This window comes from Salvelinus sp. IW2-2015, linkage group LG12 (genome assembly GCF_002910315.2).
Source record: "Salvelinus sp. IW2-2015 linkage group LG12, ASM291031v2, whole genome shotgun sequence".
Lineage (NCBI taxonomy): Eukaryota > Metazoa > Chordata > Actinopteri > Salmoniformes > Salmonidae > Salvelinus > Salvelinus sp. IW2-2015.
The window spans coordinates 3,877,579-3,890,882 of record NC_036852.1 but is presented as its reverse complement, the minus strand read 5'-3'; the positions used below and the strand labels follow the sequence as shown (position 1 = coordinate 3,890,882).

At 43.1% G+C, this 13,304-nt stretch overlaps 1 protein-coding gene across 1 annotated transcript; it reads right to left on the bottom strand.

Annotated features, from left to right (window-relative positions):
* Window positions 1-6,080: 6,080 nt before the first annotated feature.
* LOC111970897 (protein sprouty homolog 2) lies at window positions 6,081-9,630 on the bottom strand. Its single transcript, XM_023997642.2, has 2 exons — window positions 9,253-9,630; window positions 6,081-7,747 (listed from the first exon to the last, which is right to left on the bottom strand). Exon 2 carries the CDS (start codon window positions 7,694-7,696, stop codon window positions 6,548-6,550), a length of 1,149 nt encoding a protein of 382 aa, XP_023853410.1. The 5' UTR covers window positions 7,697-7,747; window positions 9,253-9,630; the 3' UTR covers window positions 6,081-6,547.
* Window positions 9,631-13,304: the final 3,674 nt, after the last annotated feature.

Genomic DNA, 13,304 nt, shown 5'->3' with positions numbered 1-13,304 from the left:
GCCACGGTAAAGACTTACAGATGGGGCTAGTGAAGTGTTTCGCTAAATTTGCCGCATTCAACCACAGCTCCCCCGTGACCACTCTGAAAATGTCTCATTCCCTCTCTCCCACTTAACATGGTTCATATTTKAGTTCTGGAATATGATCCTTTTCTCCCAGCTCCGAAATACAGGATGTTTATGTGAAGTGGACATTTGAAGTGAGGACTGGTAGAAAGTATATATGAATACAGACAGGGCTTAGATACCTACCCCTTCCCTAACTCCCACAGTACCCTGCCTATTTGGTGAGCTCTCTCTCTCTCCTTTGTGTGTGTGCGTGAGTGTGTCTCCCTACTCTCTCTGTCTCTCTCCTTACCCTCTCGCTCTCTGTGCTCTTTCCCCACATAGTTGTTTGATTGCTTAAGCCCAGTGGTCAGACAATGGGGGTATAAAGAATGTCTGCTTCCTTCCTTCCTTCCTGTTGAGTGTTCTGCCTTGGTGAGCAGATTCAATAGCACTCCGCTTCACAGCAACGCCGGAGCGCGGGGGCCTGGCTACAACCAACAAAGAGCCATTCTGGGGCCCACTCCAATCGCTGCCTCTGCCAAGTCCCTGGCTGCAATGAGGGACACACACACAAACCCTCTCTCTCTATATATCTCCCTCTCTCTCTTTCTTTTTTTGGATGACTGAGCAACCAATCTGTGTTTTTCTGTGCATGTTTAGGAGGAAGTGGTGGGAGTGGAGCGGTAGTGTGGTAAATGTAGGTTTCCTGGGGAAAAATGTAGTTTGTCAGGTTTTTATCATTAGAACGTGACATCATGGCTATTCGGTTGAGACCACTGGTGATGACACAACACAAATGGTATATGAAAGATCCTGAGAGTCTAGGGGGACCCTGAGAAATTGGGGGATATCAGTTCCCATCTTCAAATCATTGTCCATTGCTGACAAAAAGTAGTCTGCTATATTTAATAGAGTCATGTAACAGTGAAAAGGAAACATCCAGGATGTAGGCTCCTGTATTCAGGTTAACCCAACTATTATTCATCTGACCCACTTCTCYTCATCTCCAATATGCAAGTTCCATATTCCACGCCATCATGAACTCCTCATGCACCCATAATGGCGCCTTTTCAAAAGGGTGTCAGTTTTCAGCTTCCCTCCCATTCCTGCTTTTGTTGCTGGTGAACCCATAACATGTTGACGACTGGTGTCCCTTGCCTGCAACCAGAAATGCTTGTGCGCGTTCAGACACACACACACACACGCACACACACACACACACACACACACACACACATACTGAATGAAACTCAAAAAAATGTTGCTCCGAGAATACCAAGTAGGGGCAGGTAGTTGAGAGGGGCTTAGAGAGCCAAAATAGTAGAGGCCATAGAAAATAGGATGAATACATGAGGNTTGAGGTCTGAGGGCTGTATCCTGTCTAGGTCTCTGAGAGATTGTGAGCGCTCATTGTCACATATTGACATGCTTTCATCTATTCCAGGAAGGGCATGCGAACAACCGCAAGTCAGAGACACAAAGTAAAAGCACTTTTGATTTGGATGTTTGGATGATTTGAATAGTAGTTGGCCTGTACTGCTGAACATACTGTACATCCATTTCCTGCATTGCATCTTCTAAAGTGAATAATTTCAAAATTAGGTTATTATCTTGCACTGTCGTTCTTGGAGAAGGATGTATTCATTATAGTATTACATATTTGCGTAATACTATAATCTGTGCCAATTAGCCAATATTATAGAGAGCTTTTGACATGTTCTACTTGCTTGTGTGAGAGGAAGAGAGAGAGTCTCTGCAATTCTGGGATGTTATCCCATTCTCACTCTGAAACCCTGTCTGTAGGGCCTTTGGGTAGAGCTGTAAGATRGTTCAGACAGGAACGGTGCATGGTAATAGCTTGAGATACGGTTGAAAAGAGCTTGCTGATGCCACGGTAAAGACTTACAGATGGGGCTAGTGAAGTGTTTCGCTAAATTTGCCGCATTCAACCACAGCTCCCCCGTGACCACTCTGAAAATGTCTCATTCCCTCTCTCCCACTTAACATGGTTCATATTTAAGTTCTGGAATATGATCCTTTTCTCCCAGCTCCGAAATACAGGATGTTTATGTGAAGTGGACATTTGAAGTGAGGACTGGTAGAAAGTATATATGAATACAGACAGGGCTTAGATACCTACCCCTTCCCTAACTCCCACAGTACCCTGCCTATTTGGTGAGCTCTCTCTCTCTCCTTTGTGTGTGTGCGTGAGTGTGTCTCCCTACTCTCTCTGTCTCTCTCCTTACCCTCTCGCTCTCTGTGCTCTTTCCCCACATAGRTGTTTGATTGCTTAAGCCCAGTGGTCAGACAATGGGGGTATAAAGAATGTCTGCTTCCTTCCTTCCTTCCTGTTGAGTGTTCTGCCTTGGTGAGCAGATTCAATAGCACTCCGCTTCACAGCAACGCTGGAGCGCGGGGGCCTGGCTACAACCAACAAAGAGCCATTCTGGGGCCCGCTCCAATCGCTGCCTCTGCCAAGTCACTGGCTGCAATGAGGGACACACACACGAATCCTATCTCTCTATATCTCTCTCTCTCTTTCTTTTTTTGGATGAGTGAGCAACCGATCTGTGTTTTTCGGTGCATGTTAAGGAGGAAGTGGTGGGAGTGGAGGGGTAGTGTGGTAAATGTAGGTTTCCTAGGAAAAAATGTAGTTTGTCAGGTTTTTATCATCAGAACGTGACATCATGGCTATTCGGTTCAGAGCAGTGATGACACACCAGAAACAGTATATGAAATATTCCTGAGAGTCTAGGACCATGAAAAATTGGGGGATATCATTTCCCATCTTCTAATCATTGTCCATCGCTGAAAAAAAGTAGTCTGCTATATTTAATAGAGTCGTGTAACAGTGAAAGGGAAACATCCAGGATGTAGGCTCCTGTATTCAGGTTAACCCAACTCTTATTCATCTGACCCACTCATCATCTCCAATATGCAAGTTCCATATTCCACGCCATCATGAACTCCTCATGCACCCATAATGGCACCTTTTCAAAAGGGTGTCAGTTTTCAGCTCCCCTCCTGGTCCTGCTTTTGTTGCTGGTGAACCCATAACATGTTGACGACTGGTGTCCCTTGCCTGCAACCAGAAATGCTTGTGCGCGTTCAGACACACACACACACACGCACACACACACACACACACACACACACACACATACTGAATGAAACTCAAAAAAATGTTGCTCCGAGAATACCAAGTAGGGGCAGGTAGTTGAGAGGGGCTTAGAGAGCCAAAATAGTAGAGGCCATAGAAAATAGGATGAATACATGAGGTTGAATGCGGGGTAAACTGTTAGCCCTTTGTCATTTAAAGTGATGTCTTTAACCCTTTGCGGGCCTTCCTCCCAACTACCCCCAACRGCCTTTTCCCTCTATTCACCATTAAGACAATAGCGGCAAGGGGAAGCCTTGCKAAACTGTGACATTAAAAACCCCATGCACTCCGATGGGAGTTTTTTCCCCCCGCCGCTGATTAAATGGGGGAAAGGGGATAATTATATGYAAGGGGGAGGTGAGACGAACTGTCATTCAAGCTCCGAGACGAATAACAAACAAGTGCGTGCAGGTCAGACTGGGCTTGTCAYTCAACGTTCGTCATGCATACCGTGTTCCAAACATGTKCGCGTGTTCTTCAACCYGTGACAGGGCTTATGTTTTAAACAGCTAGCCTAGAGGAACACTCCGTACCAGAGGAATTCCTGGCAAAACCATTGATAATACAACAGAGCAAATGTTATCTTGGTTCCTTTTCTTCTCTATGGGTAAGGRCATCTGCTGCTTGTTCACATGGGACACGTCAATCCCATATTAGTGGTACATTTAAGATATTCACGTTGTAAGACTTATCGTAAGCATGAATGAACCCCTTGTTTTCTTATGACGTCATAATTATCCTGACTAAATAACAGCCACTGATAGACACAACATAATATAAGCCTTATAATAAGGTAAAGGCTTGTACCTGGTTATAACAAGTAATGAAGTGTTATACCTGTCAGCTTTAGACTGAYGGAGCACTTCTGATACGATGTTACCATTGAGTGTGTGAATGAGAAGACAACCAAATAATGTGTTCCCACAGCTACAAACGATGGTCTTCCCAATGCAGAGCAACAGTTCACAGTCCCAGTTAAATGATTCAACGAAAGCCAGATGTTTCCCTTTAGAGGTGAACTCATTCAGTGTGGCTCTTTCCTAATGTCATAGCTCTAATCAGTTTGGGGAAATGATCCAGTCTAGTCTGGCTGTCCAAAATAGGAAGTTGGAATCAAGAACAGTGTAGGGGTTTGGAGTTTGACTAAGAAGTGAAAATGTCTGCYTTTTGTTAGTTATGGTAAACTAGATTATTTCCAACAATCTCTCTTGGTTAAAGCTAATGCAGTTACTAAAGTTACAGTTAATTCGGAAAGTATTCAGACATCTACACTTTTCCCACATTTTGTTTTTGTCCCACATTAATCTACACACAATACCATATAATGACAAAGCAAAAACAGTTTTTTTTAGTTTTTTTTTTAGAAATGTTTGCAAAAAAAATTATAACTGAAATATCACAATTTACATAAGTATTCTTTATTGCGACAAATGATGGAAACTGTTTTTAGAATACATTATGATCATTTCGAAGGTACGTAATGTCATCACGTAACTATAAAGCTCCACTCCACATTTAATTCTAAATGCTTACTGCTGGCGAAATACATTTTTCAACMATAAAAAAATCTTGTTTCTTTGCAGGACCAGGATTGTTCTGACTTTCAAGAACGCATTCATTGCTTTGCCTTGCTTTTCTGGTTGGCTGSATGCAAAATTCACCATCCAATTATATGGCAAATATTAGTCAATTATTGTATTCTATCAAMGCTTTCYCAGGCTACCTGAGATATGAAACCGATAGGTGGGAGGGCATAGGCTAGACTGTCGCCAATTTATTTGGCCTAATGCGCAATTTACCTAAATGGAAACAGTTCAACCACCTTATTAATTCGACACTGTAGGTTTTGGCKAAAAAAAAAGTGTTTTTTAGGCGATATGTCATTAAGCCCAGCTAGTTCAAGATAGTTCAATGGAAACGCGCCGTAGGATGCAATAGTCACATTTATTTTCTTTGCAAACGGTAAATGTCGACAATTTTTTTAAATCACTGGACAAGTTAATGGAAACATAGCTAGTGATGCAACTTGGTAAAGAGTAAGACTAAGTGAGAAATCCTCATTCTTGGTCTCTGAAGTTTTGAGTTTGAAGCTGTGGAACATGTGGGGCTAGGGGGATAAGACCATGTGGTTGTATGTTCCTCCCTACCATCTGGCACACAGGAAACACAGATGGGTTAGTGAGTTACTGCTCTGCTCTAACCCCCCAGCTACATACCTCAGAAGAGGAGGCTATCAGAKTTCTCTCAAACATTCTACTGAKCTAAAGTGAGTAGAGGGGTGGGAGATCTCGAGTTTAGTCAACATTCTCCTCTCCTACCTGAAGATACATAAATGAGTTCTAATTCAAATCCATATAGCCTTATTGTTCTGCTTTTTAATCCATCTAGATTGGAAAAGTCTAAATGTAAAGTGTCAGTTTATCTGACAGTGTAGCATTTTGGGTTATTACGTAGATTCCAAAGGATTGGCTCTGGGCAGTGAAGCCATAATGTCAAGCTGGCAAAGTGTCCATTGGAATATCAGTCCCTGCAGAGACAATTCCAAGACAATAAAAGATAGTGTCCCAATCTGATATCATAAAACATTACCCTGAGAAGAGCTTGAAGATACTGGGCATGCACACACAAAAACTGACAAAAACAGCAAGGTTTAATTTCAAACGTTAATATATTTTTCTATTTCATAGTGAACATATGCATCCAATTTGACACCCTAGTCACCCTAACTTGCAACAGAGTACTTGAACAGGTTGATGTTTTTTAAGATGCTTCTCAAAATAAATATTTTCTTTATAAAATAATAAAACTTCAAATAAATATTCTTACCACTAAACAATGTTGATAATAGAAAATAAAGATTTTCTTATAGGGTCACTGTACAATTTACAAGTAGAGTTGAAGGGATAAGATGTGTAAATGTCCTTCTCTTGTAAGGCAAACATAAAAAATGATTGATATACATTCCCATGAATGTACAACATTAAACATTGTATTACATAATATATATGGATCTATCATCAAGGTGCCTCTGGTTTGGCAGAATGCTTTTCACAGTTGAAATATTATATATACAAAAATAAAACATCTCTGAGGAGGTCATTTGCTAATTTACATACTTTTGCAATTACTATTCACAAACAAGTTAGTCAGGAGAGTCTGTCCATAGCATATCAGTTGTATTAAATGTCAAAAGGGCTAACATTCTGGACTTCAATTAAAACAGTACAAAATCAGGGCACTTGGTGATCAAGCAGCCAGTATTAACAACCATAGCTGAAAACAAATGACACAAACCACATCAAACAGCTCAGCTTAGCCAATCCCCCAATCAACTTCTGACTACTGGGCCAAAACGTGATGAGGTGATCGGTCGCCCAAAGTTGTCAACCCCCATCGATTCTCCACAACACCCAAGGTACTTTCCCTTRACGTTGGCTTACAGTCAACGCTCTTACAGTGGACAACGTTAGTGTTCTTACACCGGCACCCCGGTCGCTTGACGCGGTCATAGCAGCTCTGGCATGCGGCGAGACACCCTTTAGCTGGGAGGTAGCACAAGAGACAGGGTAGGAACAGGGAAAGGAGACCCATAGCCGACCAGCGCACGCAGCAGTGCGACTGGCTGCAGGAGAAGGGCTTGTCGGCGCATGTATCCTCGTCGTCACTGGAGCAGTGATAGAACAGGCCCTTGATGCAGCACGCGCAAGTCCCGTAGTCCACCGCGTTCTGCGCCGAGCACATGCACCGCCGGCCGCACATCCAGCAGGCGGGCAGGGCGCGCGGGCACATGCACTCCTGGCACTTGCACCGACCACAGTCCTCACAGCGGTAGGTGTGTTTACCCAGCAGCCCCTCCCTAGCGGCGGGGGCACCACCACCGGGCACCGTGACCACCACCGCCCCTCCGTCCGTACTCGCCAGGGGCTTCAATTCCTCCTGTTTAAGCTCCACACTTTTGGGCTGGGTCCTGATTATCTGTTCGCTAACCTCCGGGCTACCCAGGAGCCTCGGCACGGAAGACGTGCTGCCTGTACTGGTCCTCGGGCTGTTTCTGGAGCCCTCTGTGCTAGAAGAAAGAGATAGGGCATCCCTAGGGGGAACTGTGGAGTGTGTGGGCTGAGGAAGTTGTTGAAGTTGGGGGAGTAAGTTCCTCTGGTTGGGTCTGGGGTCCTGGGGCTCCAGTTGCTCGTTGGTCTCCAGGCCCAGTGGCACCACCAGGTCGTTCTTCTGCTGGGTGGGCAACGAGCCAGGGGGCCTGGGGACCACAATGGGTCCCACCGTTGGTCCCTCTGTGTACTCATTACTGCTCCCGGTGATTCTGATCTGGTCCAGCGAGAGCACAGGGGCCTGCTGGCCGGGGTTTACCCCAGGATCGGGCTGCCCTTCCTGGYCATGGTGAGGCCGGTGTAGCCTCCCGCTGTCACGCAGAGCACGCAGCAAGCCGGCCGACCCTCCGCCACCACTGCCATTTTGAGTACTGGTCTCCATCTTGGCTCTGAAGAAGGACCCCTCCGGCTGGCATTGAACACATCTGAAGTCCTGGAGAGAAAGACCGGCAAATATATATGAGACGACAAGGTGACATTTGAGTAGAAACGACCCTATGTAAATCATAACTGATGATACAACTGTGTGGGCAAATACATACAATATGCAAATCTCAACTCTACACACACACCACTGAAATTTGCATTGAAGAGATAAGGGTTTGGCAACYTGGGTTGTCTAGCTAACAACTGGAGATGTTTWGCTTGACAAATATATCAACACCTCACATTAGGAATTACTGTTCCAATATAAAAGTGTAAGCATATGCCCAATTCCAATCATATCCCCTAACCCTAGGCACTTTCTGTTTGGTGTTAAAAGGATGTGATAGGTAACAACAACCTAATATATACCTAACAGTACCTCTAAGGCAACATTTCACCATTTCATATGATAGGAGAACAAAAAGAAAGATTTGACATAATGAAACAGTCAGTGGATTGATCATGTTTCTGTAGGTTGGGAAATTGAKAGTAGGCATGTTAGGCCCTTCTGATTGGAGGATTTAGGTACATACCAACTATTTCCATTACATGAGATATAAACAGGGAATATAAAGAGCATGCAAGGAAGAGAACACGAGGCAATGCTGAGACAGGCCTAGTCTACAACTTCAACAAAAGTTGAGGCACTCAAACGCACATACTGTGTATCAAAACTTGCATCCTCACGTGTCCCATAACWACAAGTTAGAGACTTTAGACGTGTTGCCACCATTTSCAAATGAGTGAAAAACAAATGATTGCTAGTTTCGTGGGACTCATAATTGAACATTTCTAAAGATCTTTTTATTTCACTCTGGAGGCAATTATTAGCCTAATAAATCATGGTGCGCGTGTTTGTTTGAGTGCGCGCGCGTGTGTGTGTAGGGCAGCGGATGAGCCCAACGACCATGACATTTGAGATGGGCATTTGATAGGCAAATGYACAGGCGAGTCAGAAGAGTAAAAACCCTAATTTRCTATTATGAAATAGCCTAACATAAASACCAATAGCCCCACCAAACAGCAATAGAAAAATATTGACATTTATCATTCCACCGTTCTTCTATAATGTAAGATAGCCCTCTATTTTTGTTGTTCTGAATATAAAACAAAAAAACAATTTTAAAACTGCGCTAAATCTGTMTTTATGTGTAGGCTACTGTTCACAGATTTGTATTTAATTTATCTAGTCAAAATGCATWATCTACTGACAGGCTATCCATTTTTGAATAAGAGTGTGATGTCTAGAACATTATTCAGAAGGGGGAAAACTAAAACKCRACTTTTTAGAGCAAGAAGCTGTAGGCCTATTCAGATGAGAAAATGCTGGGATTGCAGGGGGAAGGATGGGGAAAGTCAATGCGGGTCGGCAGTTGGAACTCCCGAGTCCGAGAGCATGCACAATGCTGAATTGTTAAAGCTACTCTTATGTTACAACTTTTAAACATTGTAACGGCCATAGTTAGGCTACTTTGTTGTTGAAATAGTACAAACTTGTTTTCACGAACTCACCGTGTTCGCACCACTTCAGCCCCGTTTGTTGTATTAAATTCCAAATTCTGAAAGTGTATTCCTACTTAAATTAATCGGTAAACCCATCCACACGATACAGTGCAACGATAAAGTAGCTACCAACAATATTTCCAGATTCCAATTTTAAGAGATCAAAAACATAGCCACTGCGAGAGTACCCGAGGCGAAATACTGCCAAAAACGAATCAATCACTGGCTCTCCACTTTTTTGTGAATTAGAAAAGTGAAAATGCGCACGCGATACGTTTGAWTCCGTTGAGTTTGTTGCACTCCGASGTAGCCTGGATTTCGAAAAAATACTCGCTGTAATTGTTGAATGTTTGGCTGCCTTACACGCCGAGGTGCTTTCAAGTTTTTCTCGTCTTGTTTTTTCCTCTTTCCGGAGAAGAGGTCGGGTTTATGCTGTAAATGGCGTCATATGGAAGTGAGGGAGGACAAAGCAGTTGCTGTTTCAGAGGATATCTCGTATCCGGTCCCAGCTCATTGGCTGTAGCTACAGGGCTCGCATTCACACCCTGTGCTATCAAACTGTTCCCAACTGCAAAGGGACGGGCCACATTCCCAGTGACAAAACTTCAGGCATTGCAAAACGTTCTAACATAGCCTAGGCTACGTTAATTGAAGGAATATCAGGTCTGCAGCTTGATAGGCAYCATTTGTTCAGAGTAGTGTAGTAGCACTGAATCCAGTTCTAAAAGTATACTTTCTTGCAAAACAATATACTATATTTTTCTGTTTCCAATGGTTATTGCATTTGAAACTATTGATAATAGAGAAGGTGTAGGGTAGGCTATTGTCAATCTATTTTAATATGCTTATTACTGTGCTATTGTCAGAGGAGAGGACCATATAGGTTGTAAGAAATGCCCCGGTTTTCACTTGGGCCATTTGCAGAAGTTGTAATTGGACAGCAATTGTGATTATGCATMCAGGGTGGAATTCGATGGTGTGAGTAGGCCATTTCTGAAWGAGGCAACATGGAYGGGCATCGTGCATTTCCAAAGGCACTCTCTTGAACTCTCAAATGCCTTGTAAATGTTTCAGCTGTATCAAAGCATGGGAGATACAGGAAGCAAATCCACGTCAGAGAGGGAAAAGCATGGGAAGAGTATCTCTGGGAATGGGATGATCATTCCTACTCATGATGCGGTACTTGTTTCCCTACATTCTAGTTTGTTATGTTAATGKTTTACTGGAATTAAGAAAATGGTACTGTACACAACGTTTGTGTTGATTGCATCTCTTTGACTGTGTTTAGACCTTATTTACCTCCAGTTTTAAATTTACAACGGACATTAACTTTAGGCWGCATTTTATATTATCCACCTCAATTTGTGATTATGTGAAAAGTAGTGCCCTCTTGTGGAATTACAGATGAACAGGACTCTACTTGTTTCCGCAGGAACAACCTTCAGATTATAATTMTCTTGTTCAACTACATCGAACCTACACAGAGATTGATTCATTGATATGGATCGTCTGCAAATACGACCCTTCCCTCCTTCAATACAGCCCACACACTATCATTCTGTCCTGACTCGTTTCCTTCCCTGCATACTTCATCCAATATTCAAAGCCAGTCCTCCCATCCCCCTCTCCCTAGCAGGGCCCATGTAAAGCTGGGATGTTCATACATAGTAGTTCAGGCCTCCGTATAGAAATATCCTTATAACCATTTGATTGACATAAAGTGTACCCTTAGCCACTTACAGAGAGTACAAGTTCGGTCCACCACAACTTGGTTTGCTTCACTGTTTGTGGTAGGAGTTGAACTTTAAAGGAATGGAAGCCTAAACATGGCAACAACATATATTTTTTTATTATCATCAAAGAAAGAGAGGGAGATAGAGAGAAAGGGGGAACATGCATATACCTCTCTAGAATGCAGTGAAAGAGAAAGGCGAGTGGTGAGGGGTCAAGGTAGGGTTTCTATAGTGATGAATGCCTCTTGTTGGCTGGGAGTGTTCCCAAAAAGCCGGAGACACTGCGACCTCCAGCTGAGGGGGAYCCATTGTTCGGGGCCTCCCTTTCAGCGGCAGAGGGGAAAAGGTAAGTGACAGCCCTATTGTCTGTCTGGAACTCCCGCTGCTCGATAGGTCCTAGATTCCCCTTGTCACATGTTGTCAATGCCAAGCCCCCCGGGCGAGAAGGAAGGAGGGGGAGTGGAGTGACGAGGAGAGAGGGACATTCAGGAAGTTAACTTTTAAAAAGTCTGTCAATAACAACAATATCCTGTCTCTTACACCGACCCCCTCCCCTTAGACCCTCCTTCCAGGGGAATAACAAGGACTGTGCCCCCCCAGCTCCCTTGGCTTCAGCTGTGTTTCCTGTCTTCACTGCTGTTTCCCATCCATCCCAAAATAACCCTAAAGCCATACTTTAAATCCTGCTTCCTGAACCATACAAGGAACAGCTGTCTCTCTCTCTCTCTGTCTCTCTCTAATTCTCTCTCTCTCTAATTCTCTCTCACTCTCAACCCCCCCTCTCTCTCAACCCCTTTCCCATCTCTACACAAAATATCAAAATCAAATCAAATCAAATTTTATTAGTCACATACACATGGTTAGCAGATGTTAATGCGAGTGTAGCGAAATGCTTGTGCTTCTAGTTCCGACAATGCAGTAATAACCAACAGTAATCTAACCTAACAATTCCACAACTACTACCTTACACACACACACAAGTGTAAGGGATAAAGAATATGTACATAAAGATATATGAATGAGTGGTGGTACAGAACGGCATGGCAGATGCATGTCTCTTATACACATCTAGATGTGTATAAGAGACAGGTATTTGAATCTTGTACCCTCACCCTTCATGTGTCTCTGTTTATCTCTCTGGAGTTTGGCTTTACAAAGCCACCCCCCCACCAACATCTGAGACAATTTCCTCTATACTTACACTGTATGGGGTTGAAATGAATGGAAGTTCGCTAATGGAACAAAATAGCATGTTTATCAATTAATTCCACAGCTATCTTGTCTGTCTTTATTTTCACTGTTATTTTACCTGTTAATTTACCTGGTTTAAGACACAGTTTGTTTAGTTTTTCTCATGATGTAAAAATAAGAGATAGCGAAACAAAGAGACATTACTATTATTAATGAGAAAAGCCTATCGAGCCCTGAGTAGAAGCAGGAAGTGGTATGTGGTGTGTGGTCTGTAATTAAAGCGCATCACATATTGATAACACAAGTGGGTTAGCCTTCTCGCTCTAACCACAACTGTTGACGCCGAAGACTGTTGMTCCAATTAAGATCGGGTTATGAACAGCCATTACACCAGGTTAGACTGAGAGTGCAGGAAGTATAGCCTCTTATATTAAATCCTGACTGATTRTGAACCAGCTAGGGCATTCTCCCTCCCCACTGTCATAGTAACGGAGCCAGAAATTGAGTCACTGAAGAATGCCAGGTCTGGATTAATGAGAAAGTCCTGGCACTTGATTGGACTGGCGAGGTCAGTTACATAAGATTAGGACACAGTGTAATAAACCCCATATCTTAGGTCATATTGGTTGTGTGATTACTTCTGACAGCTACGTTTAGCTTTTAAGCTGTTCATTCCTTTTTTATAACTGGTTGTGTTGTAAAATATATATGCCATGTTGCGTATTGTGCAGGAAAGTGTACTAGGCTAGGCTACATCAGATTAAACTCAATGTCTATTTGTTAGGGCTACTTATAAATGTGTTTTTCATATATGCCCGTCAGTTAGTTTATTTYACTTCCATCTAGGTTAGCTCAAATTAAGGTTCAACCTTTTCCCATTTGTCCCTCAAAATTCCATAACAAATTCTCAAAATCCCTTTATCTCAGTGTCAGATGAGGTAGAGTATTTACAAGTCATGGACAGGTTAGAGTACTTACAATGAATGTCTTCACAGATGTCAGACCCCTATTATACACTTTCTTGACCCATAAAACGGAGCGTTGGTGTACATGAGAGGAATACGTTTGCTGCTGCTTTTGCACACTAGACTGAATCTGGTGCATTGGCTGATGCTTAGGTAGGAGGGGGAGACTGGA